Source organism: Nannospalax galili, unplaced genomic scaffold, assembly GCF_000622305.1.
Source record: "Nannospalax galili isolate Female #2095 unplaced genomic scaffold, S.galili_v1.0 scaffold215, whole genome shotgun sequence".
Taxonomy (NCBI): domain Eukaryota; kingdom Metazoa; phylum Chordata; class Mammalia; order Rodentia; family Spalacidae; genus Nannospalax; species Nannospalax galili.
The window spans coordinates 685,793-702,291 of NW_008338533.1; the positions used below are offsets into that span (position 1 = coordinate 685,793).

A 16,499-nucleotide genomic window follows, 5' to 3' on the forward strand; every position below is an offset into this window, starting at 1 on the left:
AAACATCTCAATGTCAATTGCCTTGGAATGAAGTCTTTTGTATGAAAAAAAAAAAAAAAAAAAACAAGTGTCTTCTTGGGGTCCCTCAGGTTGAGGTGGGGAATGAGAGCAAATCATTCTGGAGGAACGCAAGGGAAAATGGCTTTAGATACTTGGGTGACAATAGAATTTATTCTCATAATTGTTTTAATAGCTTTTGTATAATCTTCATCGCTATTACGAGATATAAAATGTATTTATCAAATCTGTAATCATTATGCCAAAAAATCTGAATTACTGTAATATTTTGTATAACGTTAAAACTGTAACTTTAATTGAAAAAAAAAATTTTTTAAAAAATGAAAAAAAAAAACAAAAAAAAACCAAAACTCATATTTTAAACCCAAGTAAGTCAGATATAGTGGTGTATGCCTTTAATCCTAGCACTAGGGAGGAGGGGCAGGGATCTGTCAGGAGTGGTAGTGTGTATTTATAATCTCAGCACTGGAGGGGCAGAGACAGGCTTATCCATCAAGCTTGCTGGCCAGTCAGCCTAACCTAATTAGTGAGTTCCAGGCCAGTGAGAGACACTTTCTCAAAAAACAAGGGGATGGTGTCCTGAGGAACAACATTCAAGGTTGACTTCTAGTATCTCCATACAAACACACACACAGACATAGACACACACACACACACACACACACACACACACACACACACGCACACACGACATGTATATGAAAGTCAAAGGACAATTTACAGGAGTCTATTCTATCTTTCCACCAGGTGGATCTCAGGTTGTCAGGCTAGGCAACACAGGCCTTTACCTGATAAGCCATCTCATTGGCTTCTAAGATCATTAGATAATATTTTGCAATGATGAAAATGGAATATGTTGAGAAATAACAATATACAAGATAAAAAGAAATTCACATTGAATCAATGTGCATTGCTTTGTTTCCTCATGACTGATGAACATGTAATACAGCTTTTAATGAACATAGACATTAGTGTGTGGTACAAGCTACTTTGAATGTTTTTCTACTGTGAAGGATTATCAGTTATTATTGTATTCATAACTTAAGAAAGATTCTGTTAGCACTGAGTTTCAGCAAAAGGCAGGAGTTCCTATTTTTATTGATCGATCGAACACTTTTATTAATTGTGGTATATTTGTTATTCTTGTTTTCCCTAGCCATAGCTATGAAATTGCCTGTGTGGACAAAAATAATGGTGACTCTATGGAACTCTTTCCACTTCTAGATCTTCTAGGTATCATTCCTATCCATGGGGGACCAAGAATTACCAAACTAAAAGATGAGATCACCTCCGCATGTGAAGTAGATGTGGTGTCCCAGTGAAGTTCCAGTTCTGGACTTCAGCCATGACTGCAAGATGCCCAGGACTGGATGCTGCTAGAAAGGTGTAGAAAAGAAACAAAATGCCAGAGGGCCAGCAGGACCTCTCTCTAGCAGTCCTGCAGGGGGTATGGCAAGTACAGTGATTGAGGCTGTGCCCCTCGTATGCACTACATGTAAGATGTTGGGCTATCAGTGCGCCTGGGAGAAAATGCTGCAAAATTATTCTGTGGTGAGGGGCACTGGCACACAACTTTCCTCTGGTTTAAAAAAAATTTTATATTTTTCAAAGGAATATTTTGTACTCAGAATTGTTGAAACTATGCTTAAACATACCTAGCCTTCCATATATAAAAATAATCTTAGACAAAAGTAACTATAGGACCCTGTGCAATATCCTATGTGGACTATAGTATCCTCATTTTTAATTTTAAAAGAAATTCACAATATATGATTTTTAAATGAAATGGTTGGTTCTCTCTAATCCACTTGGTGCTGGAGGTCCTGAAACACCGTGTAGACAGTGTTTATAACCCTGCACATGTCTGGGGCAGCTGTCAGATATTCAGATTGCACTGGTATACAGGGTGCAGTGTGTGCATAGGACCATATGCATAGGGAAGGAGAGGGTTCCCATTAGACTGATGCTTTGTTGCTAACCACACCTGCAATGTTTGTTGAACACTTTGAAGAATTTATAAACTATGAAAGAGATTAAATAGTCTTTATGACAAATCCCCTTACCTATTACTTGCATTTAAAATAAATGTTTATTGTTTGAGAATCTCAAAGAAGATCAGCTATATAATATGAATTCCTTCTTTAGCCATGGAGACATCCCAAAGACAGAGAAAGCAGAGTGTCCTACCTCCATGTAGAGGATTTCTCAGTCACTAGGTTAAAACGTCTCTTCAACTGACTTCTTGTAACTCTGGTAACCATCAACTCAAACTGCATGTGCGTCCACTTTGAGAATAATTTATTATATATAGTTAGCAAGCTAGAAGCTGAAATTATACTTTCTACTTCTCAGTGATTTCTGCTATCTTTAATTACATTGCTGTATTTCAAGTGAGATTGAATAACATTTAGTATAATATATTTGCAGTGATTAAAATGCAATATAACCCTTTTGAATAATATGCAAAACATTGAGTGTGAATTCATACTATTTTAAAAAATTGGTATATTAATTTTAATTAACACAAATAGCCAAATTTTCCTTGAACATACAGTAATGACTTTGAGGATTACTGATGAATCTTTTTTTACTTTAAGCTAAAATAACAATTAAAATGCACTGTGATTCTTAAATACAAATACAGACATGAAAACTTCAAGTTCAGCTCTCTAACCAATGCCATCCATATAGGGAGTTAACATGCCGAACCCAAATATTATTAATGGTTTACTGAGGCAAAGTTTTTTTTTTCCTTTTTTTTTTTTTTGTATTTTTTTTGAGTCAGGTTCTCCTTGTAGCCCCAGCTGACCTGGAACTCACTATGTAGACCAGGCTGGCCTCAAACTCATAAAGATCCGCCTGCCTCTGCCTCCCAAGTGCTGGGATTAAAGGCGTGCGCCACCATGCCCGGCTTTTTTTTCCTTTAAAAAAAAACAGGTTTATTTAGTTTTATGTGTATGAGTGTTTTGTCTACATGTATGTATATGTGCACCACATGGATGCAGAGCCCATGGAGGTGAGACAAGGGCATCAGATTCCCCAGGATCTAGAATTACACATGGTTATAAGCTGCTATGTGGATGCTGGGGACTGAATCTGGGATTTCTTTATTATTATTATTGTTTTATTTATTATTTTTCTATTTTTTATGTGTATGAGTGTATTGCCTGCATGTATGTGAGTGCACCCGTGTCATGCAATGCCATGGAGGTCAGAAGAGGGCTTCGGATTCCCCTGGAACTGGAGTTAAGGACAGTTTGTAGCTGCCATGTGGGCACAGGGAATTGAACCCAGGTCCTCTGCAAGAGCAGTCAGTGCTCTTAACTTCTGAGCCATCTCTCCACCCCTTGAACCTGGGTTTTCTGCAAGAGCAGCATATGTTCTTAACTGCTGAGCCATCTCTTTAGTCCTAATGTTTTTTTAAAATTTTATTTATTATTTTATTATACATGTATGAGTGTATTGCCTGCATGTAGGTAAGTGCACCTGTGTCGTGCAATGCCCGTAGAGGTCAGTCAAAAGAGGATGTCAAATCTCCTAGTGTAGGGTCTGCCACATGGATGCTGGGACTTGAATCCAGGTCCTCTGAAAGAGCAGCCAGGCCAGTGTTCTCAACCGCTTATTTCTACTTGCACAATCATTCTTTAGGTCATCTGATGTGAAAGGCAGAATTTCTACCTCATTCAGTAGGCATAGGTCTACAGGAGTACAGACTCGAATCATGACAGAAGCCCATGCTTAGAATGTATTATGCTATGGTGTGAAATCTCAAATACTCAAATTCTTTCTCAAATGATAATATATACTAAACGGAAAAGAATGGAATCCATAATTTTGGTAAGAAAAGAACAAAAGATTGAAATATTTTTTAATGTATGTACTTTACCTTACTGACAGAAAAGGGAACCAATGTTCTCTGTAACACTGTTTGGCCATAGGAGGCAAGCCAGTAAAATAAGCCAATGAATACCCTATTCAGCAGCAACTCAGGCCCAATTCTGCTGTTGATGAGAGTTTTGTTAAAGGACCAGGCGTGCTCAACTTGAATTCTCCCTCAAGTTCCACAGTTGGCAAATTGTCATCCTGACCACATCTCTGAGGAAAAGTCAGGCTCTGGCCAGGGAAGTCTTGTGCACAGAACCACATCCAGGCCACGAAGTTAACTTTTCAAAAGCCCACTTCTGTGACCTTCAGACGAGAGCAAGAACAGACATTTTGTTTTGGTCAGCTAAACTGTCTTTAGTGCAAAGAAGTGGTTACTTGAGATTAATAGGCCTCTTAATCTATTCTTGATTGCATTTAACATTTTCTTTTTTCTCTTGTATAATTTTTATTGATTTATTATACAATGAAATCTTTATGAATTGTTGAATCCATCTAATTCCCAGTGACTGAATATTTGTATGGGATAGAATTTGAATTAATCTCTTCAGACAATTTTTGATACAAAAATGCTTCAGCTAATTATGTTTTGGCCCAGCAGCTCTTTCTGTTTATCTGTACTTGAAACATTAATTTACTTTTTAAAGGCAAATGTTCTGTTCTCTGGGAACTGGCTACAGCAGGGATCTTTGCAGCACCTCAGGAATAGTGACAGAGACACATGACCCACAACTGGTGGAAGAATTTCAGAAATCTCGAGGTTGCTATTTGGTTTTCATGTGAACATGTGTGAGAATGGGCTTCACCTGCATTGGCATCCTAACACAGAACACGGATGGGGGTGTAGATGCATCTCCAGCAGTAGAATACTGGCTTGGTATGCACAAGGCCCTGGGTTCCATCTTCAACACTATATATGCACTCACACATAAATGTACACACACACAGAGGAACATTGTTATGAAATTCATAACAAGTTAAGGTCTTCTACTTAAGCAACATTTGGGGTTCATTAAATGCAGTGCATTTTGATGTTCAGGAACAAATAGAGAACTGGATAATTGTGTGTAATTCCAGCAACATCATCAGTAATTTACACTCAGGTTTAAGATGCATGGAGACAATATTGTCTAGTCAATCCTATCAGTATTAATATGCATAAAATATAAATTCCTTTTTAATTTGCTGTGCCCCGACCCCCATAAGGATTTATGCAAAATAAGCATGCTGGGTTCCTTTTAAAATGCCCACATCTGTCTGAAGGTAGGAAAAAATTGTTTTTAAGCAACTTTTACTATTTGTCTCTTATTTTTTGTAAATGTTGGTTTTCATCTGCACCAAATCACCTGCCAGGGCAGTGCAAGGCCATCTGGGTTGGAACAGCTTGTCAGAACTTTGGGCTTGTGACTGAAAAGAAACTGATGACTTCCACATGCTCACACCTTGACCCCCTGTGAGATTCTATTCTAACATTAAATTCTTTATGTTCAGGAACTAGATAAATACTTACATGATAGCTTTCAGATGTTGTTAATGGTTCTTTGGTGGAAAGTGACAGTTTTGGATACATTGTTTTTACAACTGAAATGTGCTGCTAATGCATGCTCACAGTTGGATGTCATTTTCTGTAGGAATAATAAGACCATGTCTCAGGGAAACCACTTCATGATGAAGACACTGATGTGTTACCCCAGTTAAACTGCACATTGTAAATGTCACTGTTATGGTTGCTATAGTCCTGTTATGACATTATTTTGATAGTTGTAAGATGGAAAGATTTTGTAGTTTTGAAGAGGTGATAGATGGATATTGCCAATTTATGTATCCTGTAGGTCTGTTTGCAATAGTTGTTTTAAAAGGGAGGATGGCACACCTTCAAGTTCCAGAAACCTCTTCCCATGAGAAGACTGCTGACCTTTGTATCTGTGCAACATTTGACTGATTACATAGAGGTGTTTGGTATAGTTCATTGATTTTCATCATAAAAGTGAATGGGTTTCCCTTAGTCAAAAGCAGAGTGAGAGTTATTCATCTGGAAGTGAGAAGCTCCCCTTTCCTCTCGACTGTGAAGTCATCTTTGCTTTATGTCCAGCTACTGTGTCAGAAATAGTGAAAGCACATAGCAGCAATTGTGATTGTTTAGACATTGCTTTTGCAGGTGGCTTATCTTGTTTCCCCTGAACAAAGATGTTTCCTCTTCATGGAAAATTATGACTAACTGCCATTTGGATAATCAACAAGGTGAGATGGATGCTTGGAATTAAAATGGTAAAACCACAAATGAAAATTTAGCAAAAGTATTTGCAAACCTGTGAAGAACTGTCCCACAAAGTAAGGAGAGAGTTCACACCAGAAATAACAGGCCAATGGAAGAATGGCCTTGGCACCACTAAACCATGCCTTGAAGGTCCCTGGCAGAATATTAACTCGCAATTTAGCAAAGTAAAGTGCCATTTGAGCCAAGATTCTGAGAAAAACTGTAAGGCATGTGAGTACTACTGAGTTTTAGCTAAAACCCTGACCCTCCCCGTTATTCATGTTTATTTCATACTTCAATGGCCTTGTGGGGACCCACTAAGGGAGCTAACACAAGTAGTCAGAAGTCCTCCCTTCAAAGATGACAGATCCTCCAAGGAAGTGAGAGGATTACCAAGCACAGTTTATGCTTTGAGTAGTTGGAGGGCATGCAATTCCCAGTATAGTGTATCACCCAGAAGTCCCTGGGAGGAGTGGTTGTCAGGTGAAGCCTTCAGGTACATCTAGAAATTCAGCTGATTCCTGATGCTGGGTCTCCTGGGAGCAGCTGGTCGATCCTTCCCCTGCATGTGATCACAATCAGACTATTAGCTGGGCACAGTCACAACAAGCTGACCTCCCAGGACTCCCATGACACGTTGGTGAGATACTACACTTTCTGCTGCTGCTCTTTTGGTGCTAGTATTGAACCCAGGACCTGATACACACTAAGCAAGCACTGGGCTGCTCAGTGACACCCCAAGCCCCGAAGCAGCAGTTCTATCTGCCAATGAGTGTGGCTCTGCCCCTGGGGCCCTGTTTTCTTTCCCATCTTCCAACTCAGGCCCATTTTGCCTGACAATAAAACGTTAACAAGAAATATATGAAGAATTTGAGTGGGTAGATGTAGACATAGTCCAAACATGGTTTCTTAGTTAGATTCAGAAAGGAACACTGAAGGTATGAGTGACTTTCAAGTAAGGCACTTGCCGTTAGGCTGTGGAAAGACCTGCCATTATATTCTCCCAAATTGGAAACAGAAATCACATAGAAGAAATTTCTTTTGTGTATTCTTGTTTGCTGACATTTAGTGGATAAAACCTGAATGATTCCTGTATTCTGTTGTTCCCACTGGTGATTAGTGAAGATCAAAAACATGGGGCTAATGTCTGAGAGGAAGTGAAGTCCCTGCTTTCATTTTGCCCAGATTGCCTGTCTTCTGGATAGCCCTGGGCCAAGACAGAGGCTGTGTCTGCAACATGCAAAAACCCTCCCAGTGCACCTTGTTCTCCTTAGTTTCTGAAATAAGATCTTGTTTTGCTCCAGAACCTCCCGTGCAGGTCTCCTCAGACCTGCAAGCCTTCAGATCTCCTTCCTACTCAAGGAACAGACTGGGAATATTTCGAAAGGGGGCCTATATGTTATGGGGTGCCTGTAGTTCCACACTGGTGTGTCCTGTGGAAGGCAAAGGAGTGAATTACCCCTTGGCATATTGCTACTGTCTTCCAAAGCTCTCCTTGTGAGCACCCTGAGACTCTAATCCAACCACGGAGTTGTAGTTCTGAAGAGAAGGAAAGGAAATGCCTCTATAAAAGATTCACGGGAAAGAGGAAAGAGGAAAGCAACTTTTATTTTTTGCTATGGCTTAAATATACTCTGTAAAATGCTAAAGAAAATAAAAGTATTTTCAAGTTATTGGAAGGTAGTTGCTGTTTCGTCAAGAAGAAGCGTTCGTTTCTTTTCTCACTCACCAACGTCTGCCCCTCCCCCCTTTCTATTTTTTTCCTCCTTTTTTTTTCTGAGACAGGTTCTCACTAGTTGGTTCCCTTTGGCCTTAAACTTGTGATCCTCCTGCCTCCGTCTCCCTATTGCTGGATTCCAGGTGTATAAACATCTGCTTTTTTTTTTTTTTTTTCCTTTTGAATAAAACAACAATAAAAGCAAAACAAACAAACAAACAAAACAAAAACAAAACCCAAAACTACCCAGACAGTCATGTATGTTTGTAAACCCTGTGCCCTTGAGTTAAAATTGGTGGGTTCCTATAGGTAAGTATTCATTGCTACACTGTTGTATATGGGCCAGCATGATGGCTGAGAGGGCAGAGATGCTTGCTGCCAAACCTAATGACCTGAGTTACATTCCCAGAGAACACATGGTGGAAGGAGAGAAGAATGCACATTTTCTCATGCCTCTCCTGCACCAGGTCTCTTTGACGTAATGCAACACCAAGAACTAAACAGAGTGCAGAACTCTGTCAGCCCCAGCATATGTCAAGCTACCCCCATTACTGCTGGTCAAAGATCACATGATCAAAATCCACATGAGGAGGATGGAAAGATGGACTGGGTGCTGACTGTTCCCTATTGCTGTGAACTCAGCAGTGTAAAGCAACACACTTCACCATGTTTTTTCTAAAAAGTTTGAGCACAGCTTAACCAATCTTCTGCTCCTGGTCTCTCTGCTGGACTCAAATCTTGGCTAGAGCCAGGTCTCCATCTGAGTCTTAGAATCATCTGCTAAGCTCACAAGATCCTTGTCGCTTCCTGTATTAGAGGACAGCAATGAAGTGCTGTCTGTTGTCTTCTGCCAGGTGGCTCGGTCCACAGACAGGTCACACCAAGGGAGCTGGCTTTCTATGCAGTGCACCGAGACAGCGTTTTCTCACCAAACTAAGGGAGTCATGCCCATCACCTCTGTACTCTTCCAGTAGTGAAGCAGGATTACAGTCAAGACGAGATTGAGGCAGGTAGTCTGCAGGGATAGTTTAGCAACCCAGGACCTCCACCTGTATTGAACTACATAACCCCCTCTCCAAACAAAGCAACCAGTCTAGCAACTCCCTAACACAACTTCTGGTTTGTGATCAAACACACCCTGGCATTCATCCTGGAACTAGGGGCAGTATGACAATCTGGCCTGGACTGACTCTGGAGCCATGTGTAGCAAGGCAAACTGTGTCCTTTGAGTAACATTTAGGGAAAAATCTCCTACTTATGCCTATGCATGATTGGGCATGCGTATGATTACAATCAGATGCATTATGGGAAAGAGCACTCTCAGTGAAAGGGGGCTTAGAAAATCCAAGCCCATCAGTCAAAACAAAACCACCCATACTCTGACCCTTGAAATCAACTCCTCCTGGCCCCATAAAGGAGGCCCTGAGGAATTGCTTGAGGCTTTAGAGCAGCATTGCTCAGTATCCACTGCTCCCTGGCACTGCATCTACTCTGTATGCTTGCTTGCTTTTGAGGACAGCTTCTTGCTACTTTGCTATTTTGTGCATGGCTTCAGTTAAGACACCAGAATCTGGAAATACCAGGTCCTGACAGCAACCACCAGAAATAGAGATTGTCAACAAGTGTAGATCAATGATGTTGTACTGGAGTGTTTCTGCCTCAGAGTGCAATACCAAAGACTACAGGTCTGAGTAGCCTACAAATGCCAGTGAATGCCAATTACAGCCTCGTGTCCTGTAAGTCATGCCAGAACTCTGTCCTGACATTGGGTGCTGATCAATGAGGAATCAAGGTTTCAAAAAAATGACCTTAGGCTGAAGGGCCTGCATTCTAGAACTTTTCCAGTTTCAATCCCTCCTAAGGTGGAAGAGCTTCCAGAACACCTGCCAACATCCCTCGCTCTCTCAATCACACCACACAATCTGCTATTATCATTTCAGTCCTTTATCAAAAGAGAAGTTGATCTCAGTAGCTGTATTTTTATGGCAGAACACAGGAATTAAATACAGAATACAGACTGATAGAGCTACAAACCACAATCTTAAAAAACACTTCATAGGAAACAAATGAAGGAAAATATCTCCTAAACTTAAACGATCTGTTCATCTTCTCAAGACTAAGCAGTTTGTATGCATTCTACTTTTTGTGTGCAGGTGTTTCTATAATGCTGTTTGCTGTCACAATGTAACAGATCATGGATCCATCTTGTGCACTCAGTTTTACTCTTTGAGCCATACAATGTTGCCAAAGATGTTTTGAGTGTCTTTTAAGAATATTTTATATTTTTATTTTATGTTAGTGACTGTATTGCCTGCATGTATGTAAGTATACTCATGTCATGCTATGCCCACAGAGGTCAGAAGAGTGCAGGTGTCGGATCCAGCTGCCATGTGGGTGCTGGGAACCAAACCGAGGTCCTCTGCAAGAACAGCCAGTGTTCTTAACTGCTGAGCCATCTCTCCAGTCTTGAGTGTCTTTTGTTTGTCCAAACTATGTTATGTAGGCCAGGAAAATAGTTGGTGTTTTCATGAGTGTGTAAATACTTGTACTCTTGAGTTCAGGAGTCAAGGGAGGATTCATTTAAATTAGCATGACAAGGGCATGGCTTCCATCCCAGCACTACACACACACACACACACACACACAGACACACACACAAAGTCATCTATAGCCCACAACTCCCTACATGTATTTGTTCATGATACAAACAGTGAACATGAATAAGAATTTGACCCATTGGCTCCTGGACCTGAGTTCAAATGCTGGCTCCTTGATTTTCTACTTGGATTCAGATCAAAGGCTTAAGTTTCCTAAGCCATAGCTTCCACATCTGTATCACAAAGATCTTAGATTCCATGTTAGAAGTGACTGGGCCTGGGCTCGTTACAGGAATGAAGCACTACTGAAGGAAGACACCCAGCTCAAGGGCAGTCAATGGCCGAATTTGCCCAGGGCTCCACCAGGTCTCCTGACCCTGTGACCCTTTCTATGCACATGGCCTGCTGGAGCACACGCCATTACAACAGCAGGTGTCTGTGACCATTTGATAGGAACTGTGCTCAGGACTTGCTTTGAATGCTGTCACTGACAACACCTGGTCAAGCACAGGTCTAGGGTGCAATTGTTCTAGTCTCTTTACCCTGTTCTGGAGTCTCATAGTCTCCCTGCAGAGATCAATCACTCTTCAAGGCTGTGCCTGGCTCCCTTTCAGTCCCTGTCCCACTTCTGCCTAACAGATTCATCCCAGAACATGCTTCAGGGAACCCTCCTGAGGCACAGGCAGAAAGTAAATTACCAAATCAGTATTATCTTAAAATGTTTGTGACAAGGTGGTGGCCCAGCAGCCTCTTTTATTATGAGGCTTATTAACACAGATTAATTGCATCAATTCCCTGCATGCTCTGTGAAGTTTCCAGGCATGCGTACTTTGTCCATTCACTTTGTCCACCCACCCTTTTCCCTTGTCTCCTTCCCCGCCTTCCACTCTCAAACTGTCTCAGTGGCACTCCTTGCCGACTGTATGGTGTAGCATCCCCTTAGGCAGGCCTGATCTGGGGGTTAGGAGCACAGCCTCACATGTTAGGTATGACAACAGAAACCAGATGCACAAGACAGTACAGAATCACAGTTCGTAGCACATCCTAGCCTCCCCAAAGGCTTGGGAGTGGTTCCTTCCTGTCCTTGAGGTGTGGCTGCCTTTCTCTGGGACTCTACTGTACTTAGATCAAGTGGGGTCAAAAATTCCAAAGAAATGAGAGGATGTAACAGAAAGCAGGGAGACCCATTAACCAGAGAGGAAATTGTGTGAGTCTGCCCAGAGAAACCTGTCTGCTGTCTTTGGTACAAGCACAGCTGGTCTCAGGAGCTCTGGCTTTTCTAGATGTCCATGTGCCCTCTAACCTCAAGGAAAGCAACAAACATCTGTGTACCCGTCCTTCCCACTTTACATCCTTGCATGGCACAGGCAGGCACACATTCACAGGTACTCATATGTGTATCTGTTCAGTCCTCCGCTTTCACAGCCTGCATGGCACAGGCAGGTTCACACATACACTTCTTCCCAGTCTCCCCCTTTCACAATCATGTATGGCACATACTCACAGGCACATCTGCTCACATTAATGCCCACACACTTATGCAGAGTCACACCCACATGCTTTTACATACCCACATACTCTAGTACAGAATCATACTTGCACACTCCACACATGTAATCATTTACATACATACATACTCAGGCACTCACACACCACACACTCATTTATAGATACACATGCTTATACTCACTTTCATTCATATATATATATATATATATATATATATATATACTCAACCCACACCCTTACCCATTTACTCATACACCCACATACCACACACTCATACTTGAATACCTCCACACTTACACTTTTCAACCCCCACTCCACACACACACACACACACACACACACACACACTCATACATACTCATACACTCATATACCCCCCTCCCACATACACTCATAAACATACACCCTGTATTACTCAGGGTTCTCTAGAGGAACAGAATCAATAGAATAATTATGTATTAAGAGGGGACTCATTATACTGGCTTGTACAGTTTGGCCTGGGTTGTCCAACAATTGCTGTCTTCACACTGGAGAGGCTGAGAACCTGGTAGCTCCTCAGTCCACAGTGCTAGATGCCATAACAGTCCCAATCCTGTGCTGAAGGTCTGAAAGGATTCCTGGAGAGGCACCGGTCTTTGTTCCACATTGCTAGATTGAAAAATCTGGGTTCTGATGTCAGCAAAAGTGGGCGGTGGCAGCAGTACAGATAACCTTGTAAGCAGAGAAATGAACTCACCTCAGGATGCCGAGGCAAGCAGGCACGAAACAGAAAAGCTTTTCTCTCAGTGGTCTTCATACCTGGGTCACCCACTCTAGAGAAGTGCCTTCCCCTCTTAGTTAATCCTTCCAGGAAATACCCTCACAGACCTACCCAGAGGCATGTCTCTTCCTTGATTCCAGATCTGGTCAAGCTGACAACCAACCAATATTAACCATTACACACCCCATGGTCACAAACCCACCCCCAAGTCACATGTACACACGTGGGTGGTGAACACTTCCCCATCCCCCACTGGCTGTCATTTTCATTGATTATCTAGGGACCCTGAGCTTTGTGTTGTCACATTTATTTTCTTTAAATTACAGAACTTAAGGGAAGTTTCCTTTAAATTCTCAAATGTGGAGTGTTTGTTCATAACTTTCCTCTCCTCACCTCTGTGTCTGTCGCCCAAGTTCTCTTAGGGTCCCTTTCTCACGAGGCAGTTAGACATAACACATCTTTATCTGAATTTTGCATAGTTTATAACTTTGGTGTGTGTGGGGGGGTGGGGAAGTAACTTACAAAGAAACGAACACCTGACACCCGGCCCCAGCTCTGCTGGCCTGCTGTTCCGGATTGCTTTTGCCCATGGTCTACCTCATCTCGCGTCCCTGCATGCCCACTCACCCCACAGAGTTCCGTGAGGGGTCCACGGGGTCCTTGCAAGGTCCCCCAATGCCTCACGGGGCCCAGGGAAGGGTTCCCAGAATGGCACCGATCCCTCCCACGCTAGGCTCCACCCTTCTTCCCAGGGTGCCCTGTGCTAGCCCATGGCTCTTCAGAGGAAGTCCGGGATGAATACGTCATTTTCCGCTGTGTACACGACAGAATGACCTCAAGAACCAACACTGGCTGCCATGGAAGCTCACCCTCTTTTTCCGCTGCTACATTTGCAGTGTTTTGGTTTTGGATTTCATACTTTTAAGGACAATCTGGGTGTCGCAATGCACCTCTGTAACCCCAGCGCTCAGGGCTGAGGCGGGAAAACTGAGTTGAAGACCTGTCTCAAAAACAAGTAAATCGGAAGTGTTTGCTTCCCCACCTTGTCCTGTGAAGAAAGTCTCTCAATGTCTTGAGGTGAACACCCTCCCACCCCGAATTTCCTCGGTCTTTCCAGAGCGCTTTTCTCATTTCACAATCGTAAGAGTTAAAGGTGGTAATCATGTACAAGAAATGATAAGTTTCAAAATAATACTATAACCAGCTCAAAATAATTAGTACAGTAAAACCTCCCATAATTTCTCAAAGGATAAAGTGATATCCTGCTGACTTGCTTAAGCCTCAGTTTCCTGTTTTTACAATGGCTTAGCGGACACTGCCTCCCTTGCTGAGAATGTCCAACTGTGCAGATGTGTGTTCTAGAGGAGTAGTGCAAGGGGGCTGCTGACCCCAGCACCCTCTTCAACACTTGAACACAAAAGATAAAGTACCGAATCATCAAGAAGTAAAGTGAAGGGTGCTGGAGAGACGGCTCAGTGGTGAGAGCACTGGCTGCTCTTGCAGGGGAACCACATTGGTTCCCAGCACCCACAAGGCAGCTGACAACCGTTCTTAACTCCAGTTCCAGGAGATTTGATGCTCTCTTCTGCTCTCCACCGACACTGAACACATGTGGTGCACTTACATACATGTAGACAAAACACTCATACACATTTTTTTTTTTAAGATTTAAAGTGGAAGGTGTTGGCCCGTATGGTTGGAGCAGGAAGGGCGGATACGTTTGCAGCTCAGATAGCGTGGGCAGCACTACGCGCTCTGTTTCTCTTTCGCTTTCAGTCATTGCGGTTTTGACGTTCTTCATCCTGGCCTCAGTGCCAAACAAATCCTCTTCACCATCCCAGGTCCTTCCCACCCCTTCCCACTCTGTGCCCATAGTGACGCTTCCTTTATATTGTCAGAAGTTCCACACCAGGTTTCTGTGGTGCCGCGTGGGGAGAGGCTAAGCACTGGAGTGGAAGGAGAGAGGAGTTGGGATATGTGGATGGTTAGGGCCAGGATCATGTGCCCAACTAGCCAGTACCTGTGGCCAGGAATAAGTTCACTGATTTTCAGGTTGATAATTTAAGATCAGGCAACCCTACCTGGTGGGCTGTGATAAGAACTCATGGCAGATGAAATCACAGTGGTAGGAACTTGTACAAAAGACCGTACATGAGACAGGAAGTCAGAGAGATTCAGAGGCCAGGCTCTCTCTTTCTGTGGCAATCCACTCTAATAGGAACTAATTAGGGTCCTGTAAGAATAGCATTGCTACTTTCTAAGAATGCAACCCCAATGGCTTAACTACCACATTTTAAGAGTTCCATCATCTACATCAACATACTGGTGATCAGTTTCCCAGCTCATGAATTTTGAGGGCATGTGAGGATACCACCTCTAAATCACAGCCTGCACCTCAAGACTGTGCACCTTAGGACTGTGCACCACCTCAGGACTGCGCACCTTACAACTGTGCACCACCTCAGGACTGCGCACCTTACAACTGTGCACCACCTCAGGACTGCGCACCTTACAACTGTGCACCACCTCAGGACTGCGCACCTTACAACTGTGCACCACCTCAGGACTGCGCACCTTACAACTGTGCACCACCTCAGGACTGCGCACCTTACAACTGTGCACCACCTCAGGACTGCGCACCTTACAACTGTGCACCACCTCAGGACTGCGCACCTTACAACTGTGCACCACCTCAGGACTGCGCACCTTACAACTGTGCACCACCTCAGGACTGCGCACCTTACAACTGTGCACCACCTCAGGACTGCGCACCTTACAACTGTGCACCACCTCAGGACTGCGTACCAGCACTGTTCACTTCAGGATTGTGCACCTTCTCAGGACTGTGCACTTTAGGACTGTCCCTCAGCACTGTTTACTGTTTTTGAACATATGGTAATATGGTTGTTCTTATCCTGTGTTCAATGTCTTTCCTTTCTGTGTGATGAGAAGAATCTCTAGATTTATTTAAAAATTAATCTAGTCACCACATGTTGCAGCAGATGCTGTCACAGCACAGCTGTACCTCCCTGGTAGTTTTCTGTGCATATCAACCTGACTTCTGACTACCAGGTCCTGTGTCTGGGCCTTGGAGCACTCTGTGCCCACAGAGCCCGTCCTTCATACCAGGGCTCATGGCAGGCCCAGGGGACTTCATCTGATATCTCTGTCCCTACCCTTGATTGTCCTCTGATGACCAGTGTCATGGCAGAGTAACTCCAAGGCGCTGGCTCCCAGCTTCTCAAGGGGGAGAGTACCTGTGATCAGCTGCTGCTCTCTGCTTCCTCCTCTCCTACTGTAGTTACTCGGGCATCACTTTTACAATAAGTTCCTTGCCCTCCAATTCTTAGCTCAGGTGTTTTCGTTCCCTTTTATTCTGATAGCCCCCTCATAGAAGCAATTGCTCCTCTATACATTTTCTTATAATATTTGCACATATCTCAGATATGGGGTCATTATTTGTTTAAGTGTTGGACTGTGGGGTACTTGAGGCAAGACCCATGCCATTCTGATCACACAACCCCGCTTGCCTACCATGTATCCACCCATTGCATGGTCTTGATATCTTTGAGTGTATGCATGGTGGATTTACTTCCCCTTTTCTGAGCAAGCCTGCCTGTATCTTGGCACAGCCAGGATGCATCAGCAGTTTTCTCCCAATCTCTTCTGATATTGGCATCTCTGCTGAGAACCAGTAATGTTATTTTAAGATTCCTTGGACTTCCACCAGCATAGCAAGAAGCAGCTATTGAAGAATCA

The 16,499-nt window shown here is 43.0% G+C and overlaps 1 protein-coding gene across 3 annotated transcripts in view; it reads left to right on the top strand.

Annotated features, from left to right (window-relative positions):
- Nek10 (NIMA related kinase 10) overlaps positions 1–2,389 on the top strand; it is a 270,542-nt gene extending 268,153 nt beyond the window's left edge. For all 3 annotated transcript variants that reach the window (XM_029563521.1, XM_008833138.3, XM_029563522.1), the window contains one exon: positions 1,243–2,389. In XM_029563521.1, coding sequence (XP_029419381.1) covers positions 1,243–1,300 — 58 coding nt within the window. In that variant the 3' untranslated portion in view covers positions 1,301–2,389. The remainder of the gene's footprint in view (positions 1–1,242) is intronic.
- The last annotated feature ends 14,110 nt before the right edge of the window (positions 2,390–16,499 follow it).